A 25,035-nucleotide genomic window follows, 5' to 3' on the forward strand; every position below is an offset into this window, starting at 1 on the left:
CTGCAGGTGGCAGGAACACATACAGCGATATTAACCAAACGTATGAGCAAAGAAGAAGCACTTCCTGTTGTCTTCCGGTGCGAAGCTTCACGTGGATATAGGAGCAGCACGAGCACAGCACTGCTAAACGACAGTTATAAAGGCTTAAAAAATGACGCAGTTAGATGGAATAGTGTAAGTAAACTATGAGAACTGTTTTATAGGAAGCTGCTAGGTTTAAATGTCTATTTGTTCCACGTTCATGTAACATTTCCTTGCAAGAAAACTTACCCTAACTTGCGTGCTCGCTAGTTAGCTAACTCTTTCTGTATTAGAGACGGTTGTTTTCACGGTTATGGAATTTTAAGCCCACACTCATGAATGTTCTCTAATCTTTAAAGTCTATAATGTCGAGCCCAAACTTAAGTGGTATTACTTAAGTAGTCTCGTGTACACGGGTATCTAGTGATTTTCAGTCAAGATTGTTGTCCTTATTAAAGTATTGGCAAACGGTTTCCACATTGACACAAGTTTTGTGTTTGTAACACATGCCAACACAAAGCCATGATGAACAGTAATCAGCAGTTAGCACAGAGAAACCATTACTGTGTCCAGCGTTAATCAGGCATACATTGTCATAACAATGACCTGGTCGTTCTCAGTTTCTAAAATTATTTTCTCAAACGTTTAGCTGACAGATTTCAAATAAATGGCTTATTTAAATACAAAGTCAGGCTTTTAAACTCTCTTCCTAAGAGTACTATACAATTACGGATTTTAAAGGTCTTAAAACATCACTGCCTCTGCCATAACCGTGATGCAGCCCTGGTGGTTTGTTACCTTGTGCCTTTTCCTGGTTTCCTCAGAAAACCGAAAACAAAGCGGTCAAAGCGTTTCTTGGAGAGCAGAGCGCCCAAACTAATTGAGGATGTGAAGAACACCATGATCATGAAAGGAGGAAACACCAGTCAGACCGTCACTACGGCCCTCACAGACATAGTAAGCTGCTACTGATGAGGTTATAAAGAAACTCTGTTTGTTCTGTGTAGTTTCATATTATGTATAACTCGCTTCAAAGTTGGGTGGAATAAAAAACGTGCAAAAATATGCCATTGCTTGTAGTGTCACCTCTATGTGGCTGGCACATTTTCATTACAGGGAGAAAGAATAGTAACCACATAGAAGTGGATCTCAGTATTTGTTTTTTTTTTATGCCAGATTAGTGAGCTGTGAAAAAAATATTAGGTAATCTCACAGAAGTGTTCTTTTTTTTTGTAGTATTCCTTGAAGAAACCAAATGCTGTGCTGTATAAAAAGTAAGTAAACCCAAAAGCTTGTTTGTGACAGATTCAACACATTTAGGAGTATTAGTCAACTGTAGGTGGAAGTTTTTTTATTTATTTTTAATGCTTGTTGAATCTAATCCACATCTAATGTTGTTTTTTCCCAAAGAAGTTCCATGAATGACCTGAAACACTTGAAATCTGAATATCTGATTGGGCAGAATATCCCTTTGTACCAATCTGATGTTTAAAAAACATTAAATCATGAAAAAAAGATTAGAATCAATAAATATCTCTATTTATCTATATAATAATTTAGCAGCAAAGTGGATTCTTGAACTGAAAATGTTGTTTATTTTAGCTATATACAGCTCTAGGTTAAAATTTGATTAACTAATCTTAGACTCTAATTGACCTGATTAAAGTCCCACAATTAATTTCAAGGCTAAAACATGTAATGTTTTTACAAACTGAAAACTTTCTGCTGATCCAGACTTTAGACTTCGACATTCCTGACATTCTTGAATCTGTTTCACAAATAATGAAATGGAATCAAAAGTCACCCAAACGCATTGTAAATATTTCTATAGTTGCTAATGGTTTAAGTTAGTTAAACATCCTGCAGTAATTATAGTTGCACATTATGACAAATCAACACCTTTATTAATTATTTAACAGATATATACATGTATATATTCTAAATGGAGATACTGTTGTGTGTTATTTCCAGAAAGAATATTACTCGGCCTTTTGAGGACTCCACATCCCTGGTAAGTCAGTGTCACGGTCATCTGACTTGCTTCTTTTACCCTGTGAGTTGCTGTATTTGCAGTGATCCTTCCTGGTCCCTTTACAGGAGTTTTTCTCCAAGAAATCCGACTGCTCTCTGTTTCTGTTCGGCTCCCACAACAAGAAACGGCCCCACAACTTCATATTTGGTAAATCCTGATCATCTGCTACCTGGAGATAACTCTCTTGAAAGTAAAGCTGGCACCATTACTCAATGTGTGAGATGTGTTTGTTTGCATCGACTGTGGGTGGTCTCTCATTTATTTATTTTTTTTTTATACTTTGCAGGTCGAATGTTTGATTTCCATGTCCTGGACATGTTTGAACTAGGAATTGAGAAGTTTATCTCTCTGAGTCAGATCAAGGTAATGGTTTGATTGGGTTTACCATGGACAGGTGGTGATCCGGGCAGAAATGATTAATCATGATTAATTGACTATTGAAATAAAAGTCAGTCATCGATTTAATCATTAACTGGAAAAAAGGCCGTTTACTGAGACACACAGAGCAGTAATTAAACCAAAACTGCACAAAAAAAATGCGCAATTTGAATTATGATGAAAACACCTTTCTCTGTAAATATATTTTTCTCACAAATCCTCAAGTATCATTGTTTTAGTTTCACCTGGTTCAACTGCTTTAAAAAAAACAACACAATTTCCTACTAAGCACCTTTTGCTGTCCAGCTATTAATCAGTTAATCCAAAGAATGCTCAACAGATCTACTTTGTTTTGATAAGTTGAGCTTTTCACATGTTGATGTTAGAGGAATTATCTTTTGTTACATGCGATCAAAAGCATGTAACAATGGCTAATGCAAGGCCAGGTTATGGCATTTAGGGAATACATTTTATCCCATGTTTAAATAAGAAATTTAATTAATTGTTTATTTGCATTTTCAAAATTTTATTAAAAAAAAAGGCTTAAGTGGTTGAATGAAAAATATGCAGAATGTGCCAGTTTCTTTTTTTTATCTTATTGTTTACTAAATTAATTGTTAATTTCAGTTCTAGTTGTGAATTTCTATGTCTGTGTCTGAAGTGTTGTAAGTAAAATGTTTATGGAAAATGTCCGTAACGATAGAGGAGTTCAGTAAAGCTTCGGTGAACCAGTTTTCCCTTTGCAGTGTAGGTGAGTCAAACATCCAAAGTTTGGACACACTTTCTAATTTAATTCAATTAGAAAGTGTGTCCAAACTTTTGGTCTGTGCTGTACATCCTGTAGAAATAGATTGCATTAATATGATAATATTTATTCAGTTCTTGTCCTAAGATAACGGCTCCAGTCTCAGAAACAGACCATAATAAAAAAAAATAAAAAAAACCTGTCTTTTGGTTCCAGACCAGCAAGTTTCCTGAAGGAACCAAACCCATGCTCATATTTGCCGGAGAAGTTTTTGATACCGACAACGAATACAAACGACTAAAGAGCCTCCTCATAGGTATGCAGAGATCACTCTGAGGGACTGGAGCTCCTTACTGCCATGCAGCTGCTCTTCTGACGTTTTTGTTTGTCTGTCAGACTTCTTCAGAGGCCCCACGGTGCCTGCAGTGCGTCTGGCAGGTCTGGAGCACGTTCTGCACTTCACTGCCCTGGAAGGAAAAATCTATATGCGTAGTTACAGGCGAGTAAAAGAAATGTTCCTCAATCCCTTCAGACATGCCCTCTGGGGTGGACGTGACTTTTCTTCTGGGTTTAAACCAATAAAAAAAAAACTTCCTGAATTTGTAATTTACATTATGCTGCTTGCTGAGTAGTTTCTTATTAAACAATGACAATGAAGTTCAGGCTCTTAACATCAGAAAAGATAAACATGGGTATGAAACTACAGCAGGGGAGGTGTGACGTGTCTGTTTTCCATCAAAAATAAATATTTATGTTCATGGTAGACTATAAAATGATGTCTGTACTTGAATTTATTTCAAAAATATTTTCTAACATTAAATTGTCGGATTATAAATTAAATGGTCATCCCAAAGGACATCAGGAATATGGATGCATTATCTAGCATTTAATTATTTAGTGTAACTACTGTTGAGAATTATCCATGCTGAGTTCTTGATGTATGAGATTGAGTTGATCTTATAAATTCCATTTAGTATTACCAATATACAGCCGGTCCATTCTGACATGACACCTTTAGGAGGTAACGAACAAAATGGCAACCCAGAAGAGTTTTATGATCTCCTTTGTTAGCCTCCATCTAAGCTACGCTCCAAAGAGAGCGTTCCCTAGTGTGTCATCCTTTACCCTTAGCTCTCATTTGCATTTCCTTTAGCTTAGCAACTAGCTAAAAGAGATAAAAGGAAAACACATAATTACTGATTCTCAACACCACACAAAATAAAAAGTATCCAAGCATTTAGTCTCTAATGTGTGGTTTTAAACTTATCTTATTTTGTGTTTTTTCCTGATTGAATTAAATTCTCGTACTTTCTTGAACTGTTAGTAAATGGAGACAAATCTGATATTGGCTGTTTGGAGTTAAGAAATAAGGCAAGTGAGAACAAGATTGAGATGAATAGTAAGTTGAGAAGTGAAGGAAGTTCAGTTTTTAGGATACCAGAGGCTCCACGGTAACAGGCATGTCATTGTGTGTCAGCAGGTCTCTGTTGAAGAAGTCTGGGTGTCGCACGCCCAGGATTGAGCTGGAAGAGATCGGCCCATCGTTTGACTTTGTCATGAGAAGGACACACCTGGCGTCAGATGACCTGTACAAGCTGGCTCACAGGCAGCCCAAAGCCCTGAAGGTAAACCTGACTGCTGCTGCTAATGACAATATACAGCAGCATCTCAGTGGATTAAAGCATCAGAGAACAGATGATTTATTAAAAAAAAATATTGTAAACATAAGACTTGAGATCCAGTTTAGACTTTTGTCCGGAAGACTTGACTTTGTCTTGTGTTCTGAGACTCGAGTCTTCATTGTAGTTTTTATCTGGTGTAATGAAGAGTGACCGGAAGCTGGTATGTTAGCTACAGACTGCAGCAGCTGCACCTTTTACTCTGAATGTATTGATTATTAGTAATTGGTGAATTATTGGATGTTAATGACTCTTAACCATCTGTTCATGTTAGCTGTAGCTTCATAATAATGATTACGTTGTGCAAACTGAACACTGTTCAAGAACAACGAATCATTTCAGATTAAAATAATAATCTTGATGCTAAGCTAGCTGCACAATGTCAAGGACACTTCCTGCTACAAAAGCCAAAATAAAAGCACTTCCTGTTTCGTTCACTGACAATTTTAACATTCATTTATTTACTTACTATATTTTTGTCTTGTACATTATGTTGTAATTTTTACCTTAAATTTGAATATATTTACTGTTCAGATTAGTTTTAAATGTGGATGTTGGAAATGTTTCCCAGGATTACTAAAGCTTCTCCAGGTCACTATATGGTTGTCATGGTACTAAGATTTCACACTTTATATTGATAGAAGGAAAATTACTCTACGCTATTTTTGATACTGTGGCAACATTTTTTAGAGAAACGGAGTTCTTTTTACTAATGAGCAGAAAATATCATTAATTAAAATTTAACACCATTTAAACTTACTTTATTGGGGCAAAGGGAATAATTAGGGAACAATTAAATTGTAGTAATACATAATTTAAAAATTGTAGTTCTCCATGTTACCATAACAGTTCACAAGATAAAACTAACAATCTATGCCAACACCAAGCTCACACACAAATCTATAATAAATACTATATTCACCCTTTTTGTGGATATCCTTTAAAAGTAGAATATATTGTATATAGCAAGTATTCATATGTTTTCGTTACCAAATACAGTACGAGTCTAAACTTGTAATACTGTTGTATTACAGGTACCAAATTAAACCACCAGACTGCACGGTTCTATAACTAGATGAATATAACCCAGGACCATTTCAAATACAATATATTTTTAAATAAATAAGCAGGCAAAGTACTTACTTCAATTCTAAAAACCAAAGTGTTGTAAGATGTTATGTGTAATGTCTGTAAATGTCCTCAAGATGGTGGTAGAGGGCACCTCATGATGAAGACCTTGTTCAGCTTGACAGTTCTGATGTTAAAACACCTGTTTTTTTGTTGTTATTTTTATTACTACAGCCAAAGAAGAAGAAGAACATTTCCCATGATGTTTTTGGAACCTCGTTTGGCCGGGTGCACATGCAGAAACAGGATCTGTCCAAGCTGAAAACGAGGAAGATGAAGGGCCTGAGGAAGAGGAAGGGGGAGGTGGTTAATGAAGATCAGGAACCTAAAGTGGCCAAAGTGGAGAGCTGAAGCCATGGAAACGGATTCATGGACATCAGCTCATGTGTTGCCGTCAGGGCCTCCTGGCATGTGACCAGCCTCCAGTCCACTGCAGACCCATATGTGGGTCTTTTTTCATGTGACTTTCAGGAAGTCAGAAAATATTCCAACATCTCCTAATTATCACGTTGTAGAAACATTTCAGTCAGTTTTTTTTTTGTCTACATCGTTTAAAAGGAAAAAATACTAATAAAAAAAAATCTAAACTTTTAGGCTTTGTAATTTTATTTGGAACCCAATGGTTTCCAACCCATGTTCAGTGCTCCTAAACCACGACGCCAAAGGTTCCAGGTCAACGTTGAGGTTTTCAAATCTCAATCTAAAATAATCCTAGTGTGATGAAGCTTTAAAAAATATTTTTAAGGATTTCTTGAAGTCTGACCCGTCTTAAGTATTTAAGATTTTGGACCTGAGATGGTCAAATGCTGCGTAGATTCATAAATATGAAATACTCCTTTAACTGGGTGTCAAACCAAAAGCTTTCAATCGGATACAGAATTTTCTATCACCAGCTAATAATGGAGTTCAACAACATGGTCCCCCTGCACACCACATGAGGGCGCCTATTCGCCCCTTAATTGACACTCATTAGTAAACTTTTTCAGGGTACAACTTGCATTAGTTTAAATTTTGTCTTGTTTTCCCTCCAGGTGTTGCTGCCCTGGGCAGAGAGCCATGTCGCCCATTTCTGAAACCACCATTTTGGTCAACAATAATTTTCACTTGGAGAATATTATAGATTTTTTTATAAATTGTTAATGATAAAGTAGTGAAAGCACCGTTATATAAACCGTTCAGTTAAGAACATGTTTGGAATTTATTTATATGGGAAATAAATAAATAAATGAAAGCAGTGTTTCTGCTAGCATCTATTAACAGTTGGACTAAAACTTAGATGCAGCTTCCTGACTAAATCAGGACAGTAAACAGTGTCCACTCACTGCAGATGGAGCCATCTGGAGGCTTTTCACACTCATTCGCAACATGCATCAGCAGGAAATGAAGTTCCGGTTTATCAATGATGACAAGTACTTTCAAATTAATCTGGTGGGTTTGCTTTTCAAACTGATTCCGGCCTCTGATCCCTGGACAGATGGAAGCACGTTCACTGTGTTCAGGTTTTTTTTTAATGGAAAGGAAAACATTCTAAAACTGTTCCCAACAAGTGTTCCAGAGTAATGCTTTCTGTATATGTGTGCACAGATTGAAATTAGAAAAGGGTAAGCAGTATACACTAGATATTGGTCGGTTCAAAAGGCAGATTTGTGGAGAGCCTGACTGATGCTGTACTATTTACTTAATCAGTTAATCTTGTGCATTTATTGCTTTGACTCGGATATTTCAACCATTGCAGTAAAGTTCCAAACAATCCAAATTGTGACAATTCCTTTAGTACACGGAGTCAACATTTGGTTCTTATATTGCAATAAAAGAGAAACGAAAGAGAATTAACAAAAAATTAACAATTAATTTTTTGTTAATTTATTTATTAACAATAAATAAATCAAAAATGATCCAGCCTAGATTTTATGACAAACCAAACTACTTTGACTTATTTGATCAACTATTTGGCTGACTTTGTTTCTAAATTGTTATTTGTTACTGTAAATTGTTTTTAGCTTGCAAACTGAATTTCTAAAACTTCATATTGTTTAATGTTGAAACACAAATTACAGGGCTACAAAGACTCAATATTTGGACAGAATTGCAGACAAAAAGGATCTTGTGCATAACACTTTAGTCAGCAGATTCCAATCTTCAAAATATTAGCTTTTAGATTTGTTCGGTAAATGACTAATGCCATATATTCAAGAAATTAGAATATGAATTCAGATGAGGCCTGTTGGTCAGATCAAAAGTCCATCCATCCATTTTATGTACAGCCTTGTCTCTATCGGGGAGGGGACCTGGTGCCTATCTCATCTCCAGCAAACGTTTCGGGTGAGAGGGGGGTCACCAGTCTGTCGCAAGGCAACACAGAGACAGACATGACAAACAACCATACACACACACACACACACACACACACGCACACACCTACGCACACACACACACACACACACACACACACACACACACACACACACACACACACACACACACAGGGAATCGAACCCAGGACCTTCTTGCTGCAAGGCAACATTGCAACCAACTGCGCAGCCGTGTTGGTCAGATCAAAACTACTTTTTGAAAATAACATTTCAGCAGGTAGACCTTTCATTTATGTGTTAAATCTATATTTTTAATGTTGGTTTTGAACAGCTTTAAACATAACACGTCCTAGTCTTTTGTTGTCTTTCTCAACGTCACGTTCGTCTTGAGGTCGAGCTGTTTCTTGAGCGTATGCCGTCCTCTTCATCAGCAGTCCAGCCTTTCTAAACCCGCTGGTAACATTTGAATAAAGCCGCATTGCAGCGTTCAAAGCGTTTGGGGAAAAGTAGAAGTCCGGAAATTACAACACGTTAAAAGCTCAAAATATAATGTACAATGACAAAAATATAATGTACAAAGACAGAAATCAGCTACTGCGAGTTAACGAAATGAATTAGTTTCTTGACTGATATAACATGAATCACTGTTAACAGTGTTTCGGTATATTGTAATGTTTCTTTTTGTATTTTACAAAAATTAGATGTTTCTTCGCATCTTTTAATGTGTTTCAAATATTGTTTGAAGAAGGCTGAAAGAGTTAAATGAAAACTCCCCAGAATGTGCCACTTTTTTATCCGATAAATCGATCAATCTTCAGAATAATTGATTGAATGATTGATTGCTAAAATAATAAGTTGCAGCTCTTAAAGAAGTTATTATTTGAAAGCTGCAATTTGGATTTATTCAGACTATCCTTAAGATGTGATTATTGATGTGATGCTTTTGGTTGAAAAATAAAAAAAAACACACACACACAACACAAACAATAAATCTGTCAGGGGCCAACAACTTTGCCTGGATCCTTTCCAGTTGTTTTGGGGACACTAGTAATTAAAGAAGTTCCTGATGCTGGTTCAGTTTCCTCTGTGGTATTCTGTCATATTGATAAGCAAACGGGACGTCTCGTTTCTCCAGAACTCTGCAGAGTTGGAAAAGTGACTCCTCTGATGCAATGCGTGGCCCCCAGCATCCAATGAGCTGCGGGATGCCCCGGAGCCCCGCCCCTCGGTGATATCTATTTATAATATTGCAACAGCAGCTTTTTGACAGTTATGTGAGTTACAGAACCTCAGGAACCACAGCTTTATCTCAATGAACGCAGCCTCACCTTGACCCAGAGCGGCCCCGTTATCGTTCCGACAGCTTATATTTTTATATCTCCCGAGTCCCCGTCAAAAACTCCTCCAACTTTTTCTTCTCTGAGCTGCTTCATCTTCAAGAGAAACAATGACAGAGGGGAACAATGTGACGGAAAGTGACAAAAAAGACCCTACCGCCGGAGACGTGCCGGTGGAGCCGGTCTCTGCGGAGGAGAAGACTGAGGAGGAGGAGAAGAACGGGGAGTGTAAGATGAACTTGGCGGAGAAAGCCTCTCCTCCTGCGGCGGAGGAGGTCGAGTTCGTCCACCCCGAGGGCGGCTGGGGCTGGGTGGTTATGCTGGCATCCATGTGGTGCAACGGCTCGGTGTTCGGGATCCAAAACTCCTTCGGCTTACTGTTCGTGTCCCTGTTGAAAGAGTTCGGCTCAGAGGACGACCCGGACCTGCGTTTCAGAACCTGTGAGTAGCTACAGCTTACTGTCACTGTCAGTTCTGGGGTAAGACCGTGAAGACATGGAGTTGAACCAGCAACCTTTGTAGCAGCAGCCTCAACACAAGCACACTCTGTCCTTTCATCTGCTGCTTTTCTTTAGACTCATTTTCTCACATTTAGTCATGACTGTACTGACTGAAAGTGAGCTAACGGCATCTTCAGACAGGAAGGAAGAAAAAAAAAAGTTGTTTCCTGCCGTGACCAGGGGAAAAACCCACCCAAGTCAAACGAAAGAACAGTGGTCCAAGTTAGCATAACTACAATAACTGTTGAAAAAAAATCTCAGCTACTAGCTTCATAGAATTACTAAATTACGAATTACTAGAATTACTTCATTACTAAATATGTAATTTAAGCTTTTACTATTTTTTTAATTACCCATGGTTTAATGGGTATTTAATAAGAGCTATTTGAAGCTAATAATAAATATTAAATAAATAGACAAATAAATAAGAACTACAGCTGCAAAAAAGTTATTAAAAGGTATATTTTGTATGCTATAGCAATAAGAAAAACAATTGCTAGTCTAATTTACTTGGAACATTCATCCACAAGGCAACTCAAAGGAATGGATGGATAGAAAAATGAAATTAAAGAGCAAGAATAATCTCATGAAATGACAGAAAAGGTTGACTGCATGTTTAAAACAGATCCATTCCTCAGACATGAAGTTTGACCTTTTTTGGGAATAAGACTTTTGAGTCCTCTTTTAAAAAAATCAACAACACTCTGCACATCTCGAGTTTTCAGAGGAGCATTGGTGTTAAATTCTGTCTCTGTATGTTCTGGAGCCAGAGTCATCACATGTGTGTCTAATGCTTTTACGGATCTTGATAGGTAACACCCAACAAGCAAGATAAATGTCACTATGATTTTAAACTTGTAAAATCATAAGTTTTTAAGTCAATTAAGGGCCACAATGACTTAAACACTAGTGAAATATGATTCATTTTCTATGTCCTAGTCTTGGTTTTTGAATATGCTGAGCTGCCTGTTTTGGTTGATCAAACACATTGACATTGAAAGCATGGACTCGTTTTTCTGTCTCCTGTTTATTCTTTTCAGTTTATTCTCATTATGTTTCTAAGACAGTAAAACAATAATTTAGTAGCAGAGTTTGTTGTTAATACTATGATCCCGTAATTACACCAACGTTTCTTCTTCATGCTCTTTGGTGTTTTGGTCTAATGGAGTTGGTTCAGTGCTGATTTTGAACTGTGTATGAAATTGGAACAAATGCTGACCCATTTGCTCATATAATGCATAGAATCCGACTATAATGGAGGGGCAGTGATGCAGATACATAAATTTGCCTGTTATTAGCATTTGATCATAGGTGTCATAATTTTCCGTAAAGTGAGCCAAGAACACAGCCTTGAGGAACCCCATATGTGATCCTTACTGACTTAGATTTATAGCTGCCAAATAAAAAAGTACCGAATGTATTCTGGAGAAACGTTTTTAGTGGAGAAGACTTTTAAACCTAACAATACTATCAGTTGTCAAACATGGTGGTGGTTGCATCATGCTGCGGGTCTTATGAACTCGTTTTAAAATAAAGAGAAAAAAACATCACCTCAAATCAGCAGCTGAATGAGTGAAAGCAGGTCCAGTGAACCCAAACATGTAAAAAGTGATTTTGCAATAACAAAGTTATTTTTGGTGTAGGTTTACCAAGATCTTACTAATTCACAGAATCTTTCTCTTTGGTCTAAAGCTGTACATAGTAGAAGACTGACAGAAGTTAGACTGGGAAATATAATGAGGAAATTTGTGTGTGAGTGTGTGTGAGTGAGTAAAACAGGATGGATTTGTCCATGAATAATGTAATTATGAGCTTGTTCCACTGTGATTATAGCCACCTGTTATCAATGGTGCTGTCTGAAAGATGAGCATATAGGATTAAAAACAGCACAAAGAAGGTGTTGGTTTTCTGTTTCCTGAACATCTTAGAGACGTGTAATAAGCTGGTGCTGCAGCTTATTACATTTGGGGAAGTCTGTACCACAGTCCCCAGCTTCTAATGGATGAACTGATCTTTAACTCTGTTATAAATAAAGTTGTGATGCAACAGGAATGTGAAATTGGGATGCTAGATTCAGCAAAAAGTTTTGGTTGTTGCATATTTTGTCATGATTTGTTAGGCATCTTCAGCAGTTGAACTCTGGTTTCAGTGAGTTTAAATAATCTTCAAAGCTTCAGCTCTTGCTCAACCACCTGGAAGAGGCTGTAAAAACGTGCAGTATCTCATATGATGACTGGAGGCATGGTCATGTGTGGAGAGGGCATTGACACCAGGGATCAAGGTTCTGTTTTCTGTTATCTTTTCCAACTCAGAACCGTTCTGAGAGATGCAATCTATGATAGAACATGAAAACTAGACCGGTGTTCTTCTTATATTTTGTTAAAAAACAACCAACTTGTTATAATATCTTAAATAATTATTATCTGTAAAAACACCAGAAGAAAACAAAAAAAACAATGTATTCAAATGCAACGGAATAAATAAGACTCTGTTTTGATTTTAGTCAGAGTACCGTGTAAAGAAGTAGAACCTGGATGGACCTAGATAGTTCATACCTGACAAGTTTCTTAGATTTGTACACCTGAGCCTGGTAGCCCAAAATAATAATGAATCTCCTTTTGAAGACAGAAAACTAGTGCACTGATTTTAAATCGGCTCAGTTTTCAGTCGTTTTTGTGACAGGAATATCTTTTAAAAAGCTTTACCTGCCGATTCCGATTTTGACCAATACCAATTTTTTTTTTCCCTGGAATATTGCTCAAAATAGCAAGAACGTTGGGCTCGATCAGCCAAACCTTTCTCACAGGAGAGCAGAGGACACTGGTGGATTTTTAGACCTTTGCCAGGGTAGACAAGATTGGCTTTACATGTATAAATCTGTCTCCCAAAATTAAGGATATCGGCACTGATGAGTTAGCTGGCTGATGATTCGGTGCACCCCTAGTGTTTTCTGAGGTCGTGTTAGACTGATTTTATTATAGACCAGTAGGTTGTTGTAGGTTGTTCCTCAAGGCTGGAGAATAACGCCTTGAGGAACCCCACAAGATATCTTGCTTTGCTCAGATTTTCATTGCGAAATCAGCCAAGTCATGAACCAATCCACCACAGGTGTTCTTGCTAAATATTTTAGCCTGTCCTCTATGACTTAATGTGTCAGTGGTTAGTATTTGCCTATAAATATGTTGTAATGTTGCATTAAGTCTGATACGAGCCTGATGTAAAGCTAGCCAAGTCGTGATATGAGCTTCAGAATCAGAATTGTAATATTCCTTAAATGACGATGGTTGGAGTGAAGCTTGTTGAGATCAGTCTGGAAGTGTGAGCTGCAGGGGTTCAACGACTTGGGGACTTCCATAAAAACATCTAAAATAATCTGTAACTGTTGTTTTTTTTTGTTTGTTTTTATATATGAATGTACTTCATATGTACATTCATATGTACATATGAATTTTTACATTTATATGTAAAAATTACATGCCACCTTTTAGTCGTTTTATTGGCTTTGCCAGTCATTTAGTATATTCATAGCGACTCCCTGACACTTAAATTCATTTAGCCCTTATTAGCTTGTCTTAAGGCGATATGTAAAATATTGTTTTGGGACTATATAGTTGTATTTCTGTTTTCCCTTTTAATTTTGTCTTGTTTTTTCAGTTTCAGAGCATTTCTTTTGCTCAGCTGATGGATGTGATGTACATCTTGCGCTATCTGATGAGTGTTTAACTTTTCTCTCATTGGATCTGTGTGACAGCGCTATTATTTCCAGCTGTTCTGCAGCTGTCCCTGTCTGTTCTCAAACTGGCCCTCGGTGCTTCCCCTAAATATAAATCACAAACACAGAACTCCAGGGATGCTGCCTCCAAGTTTAAACTTTTCAGACTCCATTGTTAAACTGCATAAACCTGCATAAAGGTTTATGCAGATTAACTACCTAGAGAAACAAGATTTGCTGTAGTGCAATATGAACTCATAGGCATTAACCTGCAGAGTTTCACGGAGCCTTACAGAAATGCAGCAGTGCTTATTATGTCACAATATGGCTGACACTCAGAGTAGGAAGCCCTGCTTTAGAAGTGGCTGCTACAGGAAAAGCTAACTGTGCATTTCCAGTAATGTCTTTATCCTGCTCTGCTCTACTCATCGACGTAAGCACACATCGATTTATGTTGTTCCTGAATTTGTTTGTTTCCGTGAAGTACTACTTGAACGTTCGCATTCAACAACAAGCCTTCCTGTTGTGAGACGCTAAGCCTAAAGGGAATAATAGGCCACTTGACGAATCTAAAGTTGGACCTTGGAGAAAAGGAAGTGCAGTGAAGGCCAAGAGGCATGGCATAATAAACATAGTGAATCAATAGAGTTTGGGTTTGACTTTGTAATGATAAACATTTTTAACGACAACCAGAAAAGACAGAAAGTTTGTTAGATACATCTGAAAAAATCAGGACGACAACTAAAATCTTCAGTTGTTTATGAAGAAACATTCACATCCTGATGTCTTCACTGCAAAAACACAAAATTTTACCAAGTATTTTTGGAAGTATTCGTTGAGATGCTGTGAGGGGATCCAAAGTTAACTGTGCAGAAAAAGACATCTTGGTATAACAAATACTTTTGGTAATGTCTTGTCCTGTAACATGCGGGAACTGAATCAGGGTGTACTTTCAGTTCATCTATAGAAAGGGGGGGGGGGGGTTAAATTGTATCCCTAAGAAAACAACTTATTATTGGCTGTTTGCTACAATGTGATAAACCATCAGTTTATCACATTATTTAGAAAGTTAAAAATGAAGCCTGGTTCACTGAGAGCAAAATACTGAGTTTTAAGATGTAAGACTTATTCAAAATTTATTTAGATTGACACACATATTTGTTCATTAATTGGTTGGTATTAATACTTTACTTTATTACAGAAGTGATGCACCAGTAAGCTAAACTTAACTTAAGTTTGACTTTTAAAAGAAAATGGTGATTTGAGCCAAGTTGGCTTGGTCACAGTCACATCATAGAGAACTTTGAATTTAAAATGCATATCAGTAAAAAAGTGGCACATTAACTTATGAAGCATTAAAAAAAGTAATTTTTTAAACACAAACCCATTGTCATGTGTTTAGGTCATTACATAGACGCTGATCTCGGCAGGACCAGTAATTCCTTACTGCTCAGCAGTCCTCCACATTTCTTCTTCGTGCAGGCAGATCAGAAAGAGGAATATCTCTCCATGACACGAGTTAAACCTCCCTCTGTTTATCTCCAAGACAGCAATTTCTCTTCTGTGGACCCACCCAACTTCTACTTTTCTTTTCCGCTTTCTTTCTTGCTTGTATTCCACTTCACTGTCTGTGACGTGTAAATGTGCAGTTTTCCCTCTTTACCCACTCTTTAGACTCAAATGTAAGACATGTTTAAAGTGGTCTTACGTAAGACTGAATGGGTAATTAGTCTACTTAAAAAATATAAAATATATACAGATATAACGTGAATGCTATTGCAGGAATGCAAAACTACTTAAAATAACTTTAATTAAAAAAAAAAAAAAAAATCAAAAAAAGACATTTTAAATGGACCTTCTTGTGGGTGGACGTTCATATACAAGGAAGATAATCTATGCCAGACCTCACTGGAGTCACATCACAACACCTTCATCTGTAGATTGAGATCACTTGTGACAGGCAGCAGGTCTTTTTCACTTGATCAGTTGAATTCTCAATACATGGAACCATACTGCATCAGTAAAAAATAACTTCTCTCTGTTATCTTCTTGGTCATTATCTTCACTATCGTCAGTGTCATTGTGTTTCTCTCAGGTAACTTTACCTATCTTAGGGGTAAAGTCCAACCTGATATCTAAGTACATCCTTCATCAGTAAACTATAAGATAAACTGGGATCATAAAATCTCATTATGATGGGTTAGTAGGAATAGATTTCATCCCACTAGTCTTGTGTACAGATAGAAAGAATGTAAACAAAAGGTACAATCGCAAGAAATCTTGAACTTCTGACATTAAATGGAAAGATTCCCTAATCGATGGTTGATGATTTATTGTTTGAACCTGTACCTGTAGATAGTTTTTGCTCTTTCTACAGTCTTTGCAAACAGAAGCTGTATAATTCCCAGGCTTAATGATGATGTAGGTAGTTACACATTAAAGAACCCACCTGAGTGTGGGTGTGCTGTGAGCAGAGATGCATACCAAGCACATGTCGCAACATGATTCCTTCTCCCAAAGTCAAGCACACAATCTCTAAACACCACATGCCACATGGGATGGTTAGAAACTTTGGAATCAAAACACTGGTTGATGCTTTGTTGGAGGTTGATTTGTCTGTGTTGTATTTTGTCTTCTCTCTGTTGACTGTGGGTCCGCTCACAACTTACAGAAATGCATGTTTGCGCATGTTTGTCTGTTCTTTGATGCTTTGAGTTATAGCAGTGATTAGACAGAACATCTTAAGGCCCTCACATACTCAGGCATACAGTTGAGTTATCAGTAAGCATTCCGATTGCCTGCCTTTCTCTTGACAAATTCCTTCATTCTTAATGGATACTAAGAGGTTTGAGAAGCTATTTGGACACATGCCACTCTTTTCCACCAAAGCAGAGAACAGTGGTTAATGTTCTCTAAGTGACAGACTGTGCACCACAAAGTGGAAGTCTGGCTGATGTGAATCTTTTCAACTGGTTATGCCAACTCTCAACCTTATCAGTTTGGTGTCCTCCACAAAACAGTTTGATGTGATCACCTCCCAGCAGTTTACTGTGTGACACAGGGTACGCAGTCGTAAAAATATACTTACATCCACCGGATGTCAGCTTTGAGTATGTGCTGACATCCATGGTGTAAAGTATGCCTGGGGCTCTTCAGTCATTCTGTAGTTTAAAAAAAGCATGTGTAGGGGTAAATGTAGGTAATGCAACTTAAGAAGATGGAGAATCAGGATTTGACAGGATTTGTTGTTTTGTTGCTTTTGGGCCTCAAATTCGTCTTTATATTCCTTTGATCTATAGAAGAGTTAATGGTGCACTCAATAGCTTCAAGGTGCACGGGCATACAGTTGAGTTATCAGTAAGCATTCCGATTGCCTGCCTTTCTCTTGAGTTATACACAATCCAAATCATCGTTCCTCTACTACCATGTTTTACTGTAGGTAAAGCTATTGTTGTTTCATAGACTTCAAATATGACTCCAAAATACGTTGGAATGCAAAGGAGTTCATTCTTGACTCAACAACCACAATGTTTCCTTCCAGCCCAAATCATGTTGCTTCCACCACAGCTCTTGAATGGGTTACATGTGCTGATATCCTGTGTTTGGTTTTCGCCCAGACATTACAATGTGCATTACTGCCAAACACATCCTCTTTGGTCTGATGTCCAAAGTCAGCGAACTCATTATTTCTTGGAGTTCAGTCAGAAGTTTGCTGTGTGGTAATTTATTTAACAAAATGAGAGCCAAAATGCAAAATTGATGTCCATCCACCCATTTGGTTGCAAACTGAAGCATTCATATCTATATTTCTTTAATATTGCTGATGAAGAGTTTTAGCCCATTCTTCTTTACAATGTTGGGGTTTTAGGAAATGTGTTTCTGCAATAATCTCATAAGGTCTCATAATAGTTCCATCAAATTAAAGCCTGAACTTTAACTAAGTCATCACAACACCCTAATTTGTCCCTCTCAGTCCTTCATTGGCAGATTTGCAGTTGTTTTGTCATTGTCCTGTTGCTCAGTCAAGTCTGGGTCAAGATTCAGGTTCAGTTGTCAGGGGCCAATTACATTTGATTCAAGAACAGTTTGGTGAACAGAGGAGATCATGTTGAGTTAAGGGACTAGAAGCTACCTGGTTTCTGTGGATGCTGAAGAAGCGCATGTCATTAGTCCTCCACCACTGTGTTTTACAATTTGTCTGAGGTGATTCAGGAGTCAGACATCATGCCTGGTTGCTCTTGTCTCTCTGAAGCACCTAGTTTTAGAAATCTTGTAATTTGTTCCGATGCAGCATTGCAAACCTGAGCCTATGTTCTGTTTGGTCAAATAACAATAATAATTCAGTCTTTTTTGATTCTTTCATGAACTTTAACATTTAACATGCAAACTGTAGCCTGAAGAGTCTAAGAATTTTTAATTTTTTTTTGCAATTTCTCTGAACATTGCATAATCTGACCATGAATCTCCTCCTGGGAAGAACTGCAGCTGCTCTGAAGGTTTTCCTCTTTGGCCTGACCTGAACACAGGCCTGAATGCTTCACGAAAGAGCAAACTACCAACATTTCTTCTCTAATAAAACTGCTCACTCTTGCTGATGCAGGCAGGGTGAATGTTTTTGTTAAATAAACAGGAATATTGTGTATTATTTTGTTCTGTTGCCCAGATTTATAGTTTCCTCTCTGAGACCTTTATAGGACAAAATGTTCATATATTTTGTTCAGATCCATAACTCTCACAATGTTAAAGAGGGTGTACTTACTTAAATGAATAATTTTATCCCGATAGTATATGTGAAATGAGCCATTACTCCCATTTGACAACTAACTTCTCCAGTGGCATGATAGTTGTTGACTGAAAACAGTTATTTCTGCTCAACCAATCACGAAGTGAGATCCAGGGGCGGGACCATCCAGTCCATAGATTGGCCTCAGATTGTCAGCCTCAGCGGTCTTCAACATCTGTTAGGAGTTCCAAGTCCGTCCCTCTGGGAATGCCACATGGGGCTATTCATGGGCCCTGTGCCATGAAAAGCCACATTCTTCTTATTTATTCATGATCGCACCAACAACCTTTGACCTCACCAGAGAGCGTTTGCAGATCTTATCAGCACTGTTTTGCTGATGCTGACAGAATATCAATAACAAGGCGTCATCTGACCATATTGCGGCTGAACCTTTTTTTTTTTGTTTTCAATGCCTATGAAATAAAAAGCATAAAACAGGAAGTAAGAAATATGAAGCTGATGTTTTGGCTGTACAGGTGGGTAGAAAATATTATTTTAGTATCAGTGCTTGGGAAAACCTGGTGAGATACTGAAACCTGGCTGTGACCCACTGCACATAAACAGGAGGGAAAAGGCCTGTTTCCCCTCTGTGCTGCTGGTTCACTGCCTTCCTGTTCCAGCTCTGGCACGGTTTCGTATCGGAGAAGCTCCTTAGTGAGCCGGGTTAAGTTCTGCTTTACAGAATAGAGATGGATACTCAGTAGAGATCTTCTTTGGGTTTTGTTGAATTACCTTCACTCCAACTTGGCATTGAAAAATGAAAAGCAAAAATAACCAGGATGGATCATTCCAGCAGAGCTTAGCATGTTTGAAGCATGCAGACATTAATATTTGACAGAGCATTTGGTCTCAGACAAACTACATGTGGCTGCAGGTGAAGATAGAGTCTTGGAAAGTTGCATGTTGGATTTGCTAAAAATGTTAGACATGAAAGATCAATCTTAATCTTAAATTACAGCCATCATGTCAATGTGTAAAATATTTCATTTTGAAGTGCTGCTTGGATATGATTGACTGTAATATTTCAAGTGTGACGTGCCAATACCTTGCATCCAAAACGTGGATGCAAGGTATTGAACTTCAACTGTACTTAATGCCCTCACAGCTAAGTATTTACTAGTATTGGATTTCTTCTGTCTTTGCCTTTTGTCTCACTTAAAGTCCTCATGGGTTAACAAGACACACAAATGTTTCAAAGATGCTGACAGAAACCAACATCAACATCCTTTAAACATAAAGTGTCCTCTTTTGAAAGTGCCAAGCTTTTGAAACATTCTGAATTTACTGAAACACATAATACCTAAAAGAGATACTGTAGTTTATCTTCCTTACCCAGAAATCTGGGTAAACATCAAGGACTTTACCAAAGAATTACATTCTGAGAGTCATACACAAAGAACAATAAAACAAAAAGTGCATCTTTATTTTCAATTTCATTTATTTTTTTTAAAGTTCTACAGGACAAAATTACAGGACAGTTTAAAGGAAATGACTGTAACATCCTAAAGTCATGAAGGAGACCGTACATCACAGAGAGCGCCAGGCAGACGCACACAGATCCAACATAACTAGATTCAGAGTTACATGAGAGGATAATCAGTCTGCAGACAACTGTAACATACAGCATACAATAACACATCCATCATTTTTACTGTCATGACCTCCTTTAAACATTTGTAGTATGTGTATATATATATAAGTTAGGGTTTTATCAAATTTAACCTAATATTTTGGGTTAGATATCAAAGAGACGAACAATATGCACATAGCACATTTTTATATAATTGTAAAACCCATTGTTCATCCTTTCTTTTGTTTTTCTTTTGTACTTTACAAAGTTATTCATCTATTTTACATGAGTTGTTGTTTAAATGTATCAAGTATTATATGCTGGTAAAGAAGTAAAACTCTTTGCTTCTTTACCAGTTGCAGTTTACGTGTGCTAAAATGTAAGATCAGGTTATAAAGGTTTAGGACATTATGCTCTCTTGGTTAGAGTATATAAAGTGTTGGAACTAAATAATGAGTTAATGAGTTGGCAGAAAACAAAAATATATTAAATATTCTGGTGTTAGTTTTGAATTTGAGTTCTATATTATGAAAAGTCTAATTAATTTATCATTTCTATGTTTGGTATTGTTAACTTAATGTCTCTCTCAGTTTCCTTCTGCTGTTTCCTTGTTTACAAGAAGCTGCCAGAATCTAGTCTGTGCTATAGTTAGTATAGAGACGCTTCTAGGAGTAAATACTAGGAAGGAAGAATCCTGATGGGCTTCAGCGATCTTAAAGATATACAGAATAAAAGCTAAGTGTTTCTAGAACACAATAAAATGTCTGTAAGAACATTTGAGCTAAATGTCTTCATAATTTCCAACAGGCAATGTGTCACGTTACCAAATCTTGTTTGAATTTTGAACAGGCAGAGAGAAGGTTAACAACTGTCACCTGTTAAGCAGCAACACTAATGGTTACTAATAGTAACCATTTTCAGGAGAAAGGATGCCTACAAAGTTAATGACTTTGTAATCCACTTGGCTGCACTTCTTTTAATATATAATGTTATACCTCTTTATAGGGAGGTATAAAGCGGTATACTTCCTTTATTTAAGGGAATCAAAATCCCTCTTCACCCCATCCAGAACTAGACCAATTATCGTGTATGTGGACTACAAGGATTTATGATTCCCAGTGCTTGTTTTTCTTAGATTTCATAGGTGTAGCTTGTATCTGATCTGCTGGATAGGAAACAAAGCCAGTAAAGGCCTTACTAGAGCTCATCCTTCTACTTTAAACCGAGGTTTTAACTTGTAGCTCTTTGGGAATCACTTTCCTAGTGATAAAACACACTAACCTTAAATACAGCAGCGCTATAAAGCACACACACCCTCGGATGCTTTATCCTTTTTATTTCTTTTATGAATCAATTATGATCAGAAAATTTACAAAAAGCCATTTAGAGCTGCATTTATAAAAAAAATACTTTTTTTGTTTTTACACATTTCTTAATTCTGTTATCAGAAAAGCCACATTTTTGTTAAACTTGAAAAAGGTTAAACTTTCTACTGGCTCTGTACATGAGAGATCACAAAAAGAAAGTTTCAGTTTGAAGGTAGACGTGATGTATGAGGAGAAAAGCATTTTTGTTGTATCCTCTAATTTAAATACCAGACTGGCATGTTTGTACATAAAGAGTTAACTCTTTGGGGTCCGTCTACACTCTTATGTTTTACCATCTGTAGATTCTGAGCTTAATAAGTGGGTGGATGATAATCTCCCCCAATCAGCAGCCAGATTCAGCATACTACCCCTGTTCCTTTCCCCCCCTTCGCATGAAACACAACCCCCATTTCACGATTTCATCTGGTCTTCTTCCAGCCACAGAATTCCGGAGTAATTCCAAGCATGCATATGAAGTGTTCTCATCTGTGCTCTTTTCTCAGCTAGGAATCACTCTGCAACTTTCCCAAACATATTTGCCGTGTCACCAGAGTGGAGCTTTCACTTCCTGCAGCACAAGGCCAGAAAACACGTACCAGACAAAATGTTTGAAACACAAAGGAGGACAACAGTGACTTCCTTCCTTCCATCCTCCGTCTCAAGCGAGCCCAGCTCTTTTAAACGCTTCCAGCTGCTGTTGTTGAGACGCGGTGCGGATGATGGACGGTACGCTGCGGCCCAGATGTGGAGCTGCAGCACCAAGAGGCCCTGATCGGGGATCTCTTTTTCTCTCTCTGTAGCTGAACAGCATCAGCGGTACGCTCACCAAGTAACGCAGACTGCAGCTACAGCACAAATACTTCCTCAATCAGTTTGGACTTGAGCTGTGGAGCTGTGCCATGAAAAGTCACAACAGTTTGCACAAACCTTTTACTTTGACCACTTCTTTCAGTGCTAGGAGTGTTGAGCAACAAGACAGGATGCTTTCACATCCTGTGAAAAGTGCAGAAGGGTTTTGCATTCTGCTCCTGTGAGTTTGTATTTTGTTGAATGATGTTTTGTGGTTGCTATAGCTGCAGATCTCATAGAAGGCTGTATATATTTACACATTCTTCTTTGCAAAATATCTCAATCTCTATCAGCTTGAATGAAGAACATCTACAACCACTAATGTTCAAGTCACAGATTATTAGTTGGAATTACATCTAGACTTTGACTAGATCCTGCTAAAACCTAAGTATGCTTTGATCCATGTTTCCTCTCACCAGGTTGGACCAGCTTTTAGAAACAAACTCCAAAAGCAAACCCCTCAGTGTTCCAGCTATGATGTCACAGATGAAAAAAATGTAAAAAGAAAATTTTATATATATATATATATATATATATATATATATATATATATATATATATATATATATATATATATATATATATATATATATATATATATATATATATATATATAATAAAATTAGCTGAATTTTAAATGCTGAAATTAAGCTTATCATGTAATCTTTTGTCCTATTCCTACAAAACTTATTTTAAAGTTCTATATCTGAAGGCGCAGTTCTGATTCAGCTAAGGTCAGGACTCTTTTATTGTTGCCTGGTCAAATATGCCATAACTTTGAATTGGTCTGATCAGAAATGTGAATCTGAAGCTGATGACTTACATAACTGCAACATCAGTGTGTGAAGATGATCTTATCTTAGAAAACCCTGTAAACCAACAACTCACACTCCATATAGTCATCCATTAAAGAGTTGTTACCTTAGCAACCCCCAGTTTTGTCCACCATTAACCCTGCTGATTGTTGGTTTTAAACATGACGCTGTTTCTGTGTGAATTTATGGATCGCTGTCCCTCTGTTGTTTACCTTGGCAGGTGTGGAAAATGTCAGACTATTGCTGGGCATTTCCTTTGCTCCTGGTTGTAACATCAACACATCTTCCTTCAGATAAGATATTAGGCATCAGTCTCAGTTAAGTGCTGACATGTGAACTCAATAAAGCAGCATTATGACAGTTTTAATTGGAGAATAAGTTGGCTATTGCGGCCTAATTATATGAGAACAAGTTAGCAAGAAGGCTATTAGCATCTCCAAGATATGTTTACTGATGTTTGACTTTCCTGTCTAATACACACTTCTGTTTTCACCTTCCTTTTGCAGCCAGCAGTGTGCTGAGTGAAGTTTTATTTACTTCCAAAACCTGCATTGTTGTCTAATAAATCCCTGACTATCATGTCAGCAAGTATGTGTCTTATTTGTGATACAAGTTATCTACCTCCTCATGTTTCCTCTGGATGTATTCAGCCATGAAGTAACTTGCATGCAGTAAAAAAAGTATTCACAAATTTAATGTTATTGTTTTTTGTTTTTTTTGTCACATTTAAATTATTCAGTCTCACAAGCAAATGTAAACAGTTTTTGTACATTTTGTTTCCAACTTCTGGGTCAAAAAGTGTTGCTTTGAACAGTATGTGTTAAATCCACCTGTGTTTTCCACATATTCTAATTTTACTTTCAAGCACAGCTGATTAATATCTAATATTTTAATCACTGAAATGGTCCAAAATAGAAGCAAAGCGTAGAGCAAGAGGTTACTTTTCACGAGGCTACTCCATTGATTGATGGCCCAATTAGTATAAGAGTTCAGAACTGAAAAAGTCTTTTTGATGAGAGGCCTAACATTTTCAAGAAGCACCAGAAGAAGTCTAATTGCCTTCCACTTGAGAACTTAAGATTGGAACCGAGAAACTACATCAGGATAGTACAGCTGTTTATTATTTATACTAATATTCTCTACTTTGGTGGTTTATTTCAATATAACTCCACATCTATGTACAATAAATGACATTGCAGTGAGCTGTGATAAGGAAGGTCTCAAAAGAGTCTCCTTAGGAGTCCATCAACATAATGGCAAAACAATAATACATCTCTCCAGGATGGTACCAGTGGTTTTTGTCTCACAATTTATAAAAGTTCCTGAATTTTTTTAAAAGCTTTTTCTCCTCCTTTGGCTGTTCATTCATCTGAAAGATCTGATGACTTGGGACAGAGTCCTAAGTGGTGTTGGGTGTTAGATGAGGCTTGTCTTCATCCAACACGTAGAATCTAACATCAAAAGAGTCTAAAAATGGGCTGTTCAGCTGCTGAAGCTGAACTGTCGGAAAATCGCCTGCCACCTCACTGTGGCATAAGCTGAGTTTTCCAGTTCATTAGCTGTTTCCATCAGTTGTATTTAATACATCATCAGCCACTGGCTTTACTTTAGTCCTTTGACTTTATTGACCAAATTAAGTGAGAACAGGAGGATCCATTAAAGGACCTTAAGTGGGTGTTTCAATCTGTCTTATTTGATAGCTTAGAACAATTACTTCATAAGGGGACACCTAGAGCTGCTTCTGTACATAGAAAAGTAATATTAATGACTTAGTTTGTTAAATATGTATTCCATTGATTATAGCTAC

General features: G+C 37.3%; 2 protein-coding genes across 2 annotated transcripts in view; both read left to right on the top strand.

The window, feature by feature from the left end:
* Positions 1-7: 7 nt before the first annotated feature.
* On the top strand, positions 8-6,571 carry rpf2 (ribosome production factor 2 homolog). Its single transcript, XM_044105643.1, has 10 exons — positions 8-174; positions 846-978; positions 1,258-1,295; positions 1,993-2,032; positions 2,119-2,200; positions 2,340-2,416; positions 3,393-3,492; positions 3,573-3,675; positions 4,657-4,801; positions 6,158-6,571. Exons 1-10 carry the CDS (start codon positions 152-154, stop codon positions 6,332-6,334), a joined length of 918 nt encoding a protein of 305 aa, XP_043961578.1. The 5' UTR covers positions 8-151; the 3' UTR covers positions 6,335-6,571.
* A 2,075-nt stretch (positions 6,572-8,646) lies between these two features.
* slc16a10 (solute carrier family 16 member 10) overlaps positions 8,647-25,035 on the top strand; it is a 32,449-nt gene continuing 16,060 nt past the window's right edge. Inside the window, exon 1 of the mRNA XM_044105644.1 lies at positions 8,647-10,073. Coding sequence (XP_043961579.1) covers positions 9,743-10,073 — 331 coding nt within the window. The 5' untranslated portion in view covers positions 8,647-9,742. The remainder of the gene's footprint in view (positions 10,074-25,035) is intronic.

Source organism: Gambusia affinis, linkage group LG22 (genome assembly GCF_019740435.1).
Source record: "Gambusia affinis linkage group LG22, SWU_Gaff_1.0, whole genome shotgun sequence".
NCBI classification, from domain to species: Eukaryota; Metazoa; Chordata; class Actinopteri; order Cyprinodontiformes; family Poeciliidae; genus Gambusia; species Gambusia affinis.

Excerpts from the sequence above, each read along its gene's own strand:
- rpf2 (XM_044105643.1), top strand. The coding sequence starts at position 152 with ATGACGCAGTTAGATGGAATAGT. Across the intron at positions 3,493-3,572 it reads ACTAAAGAGCCTCCTCATAG|ACTTCTTCAGAGGCCCCACG; the intron begins GTATGCAGAGAT and ends TTTGTCTGTCAG. Across the intron at positions 3,676-4,656 it reads ATCTATATGCGTAGTTACAG|GTCTCTGTTGAAGAAGTCTG; the intron begins GCGAGTAAAAGA and ends GTGTGTCAGCAG.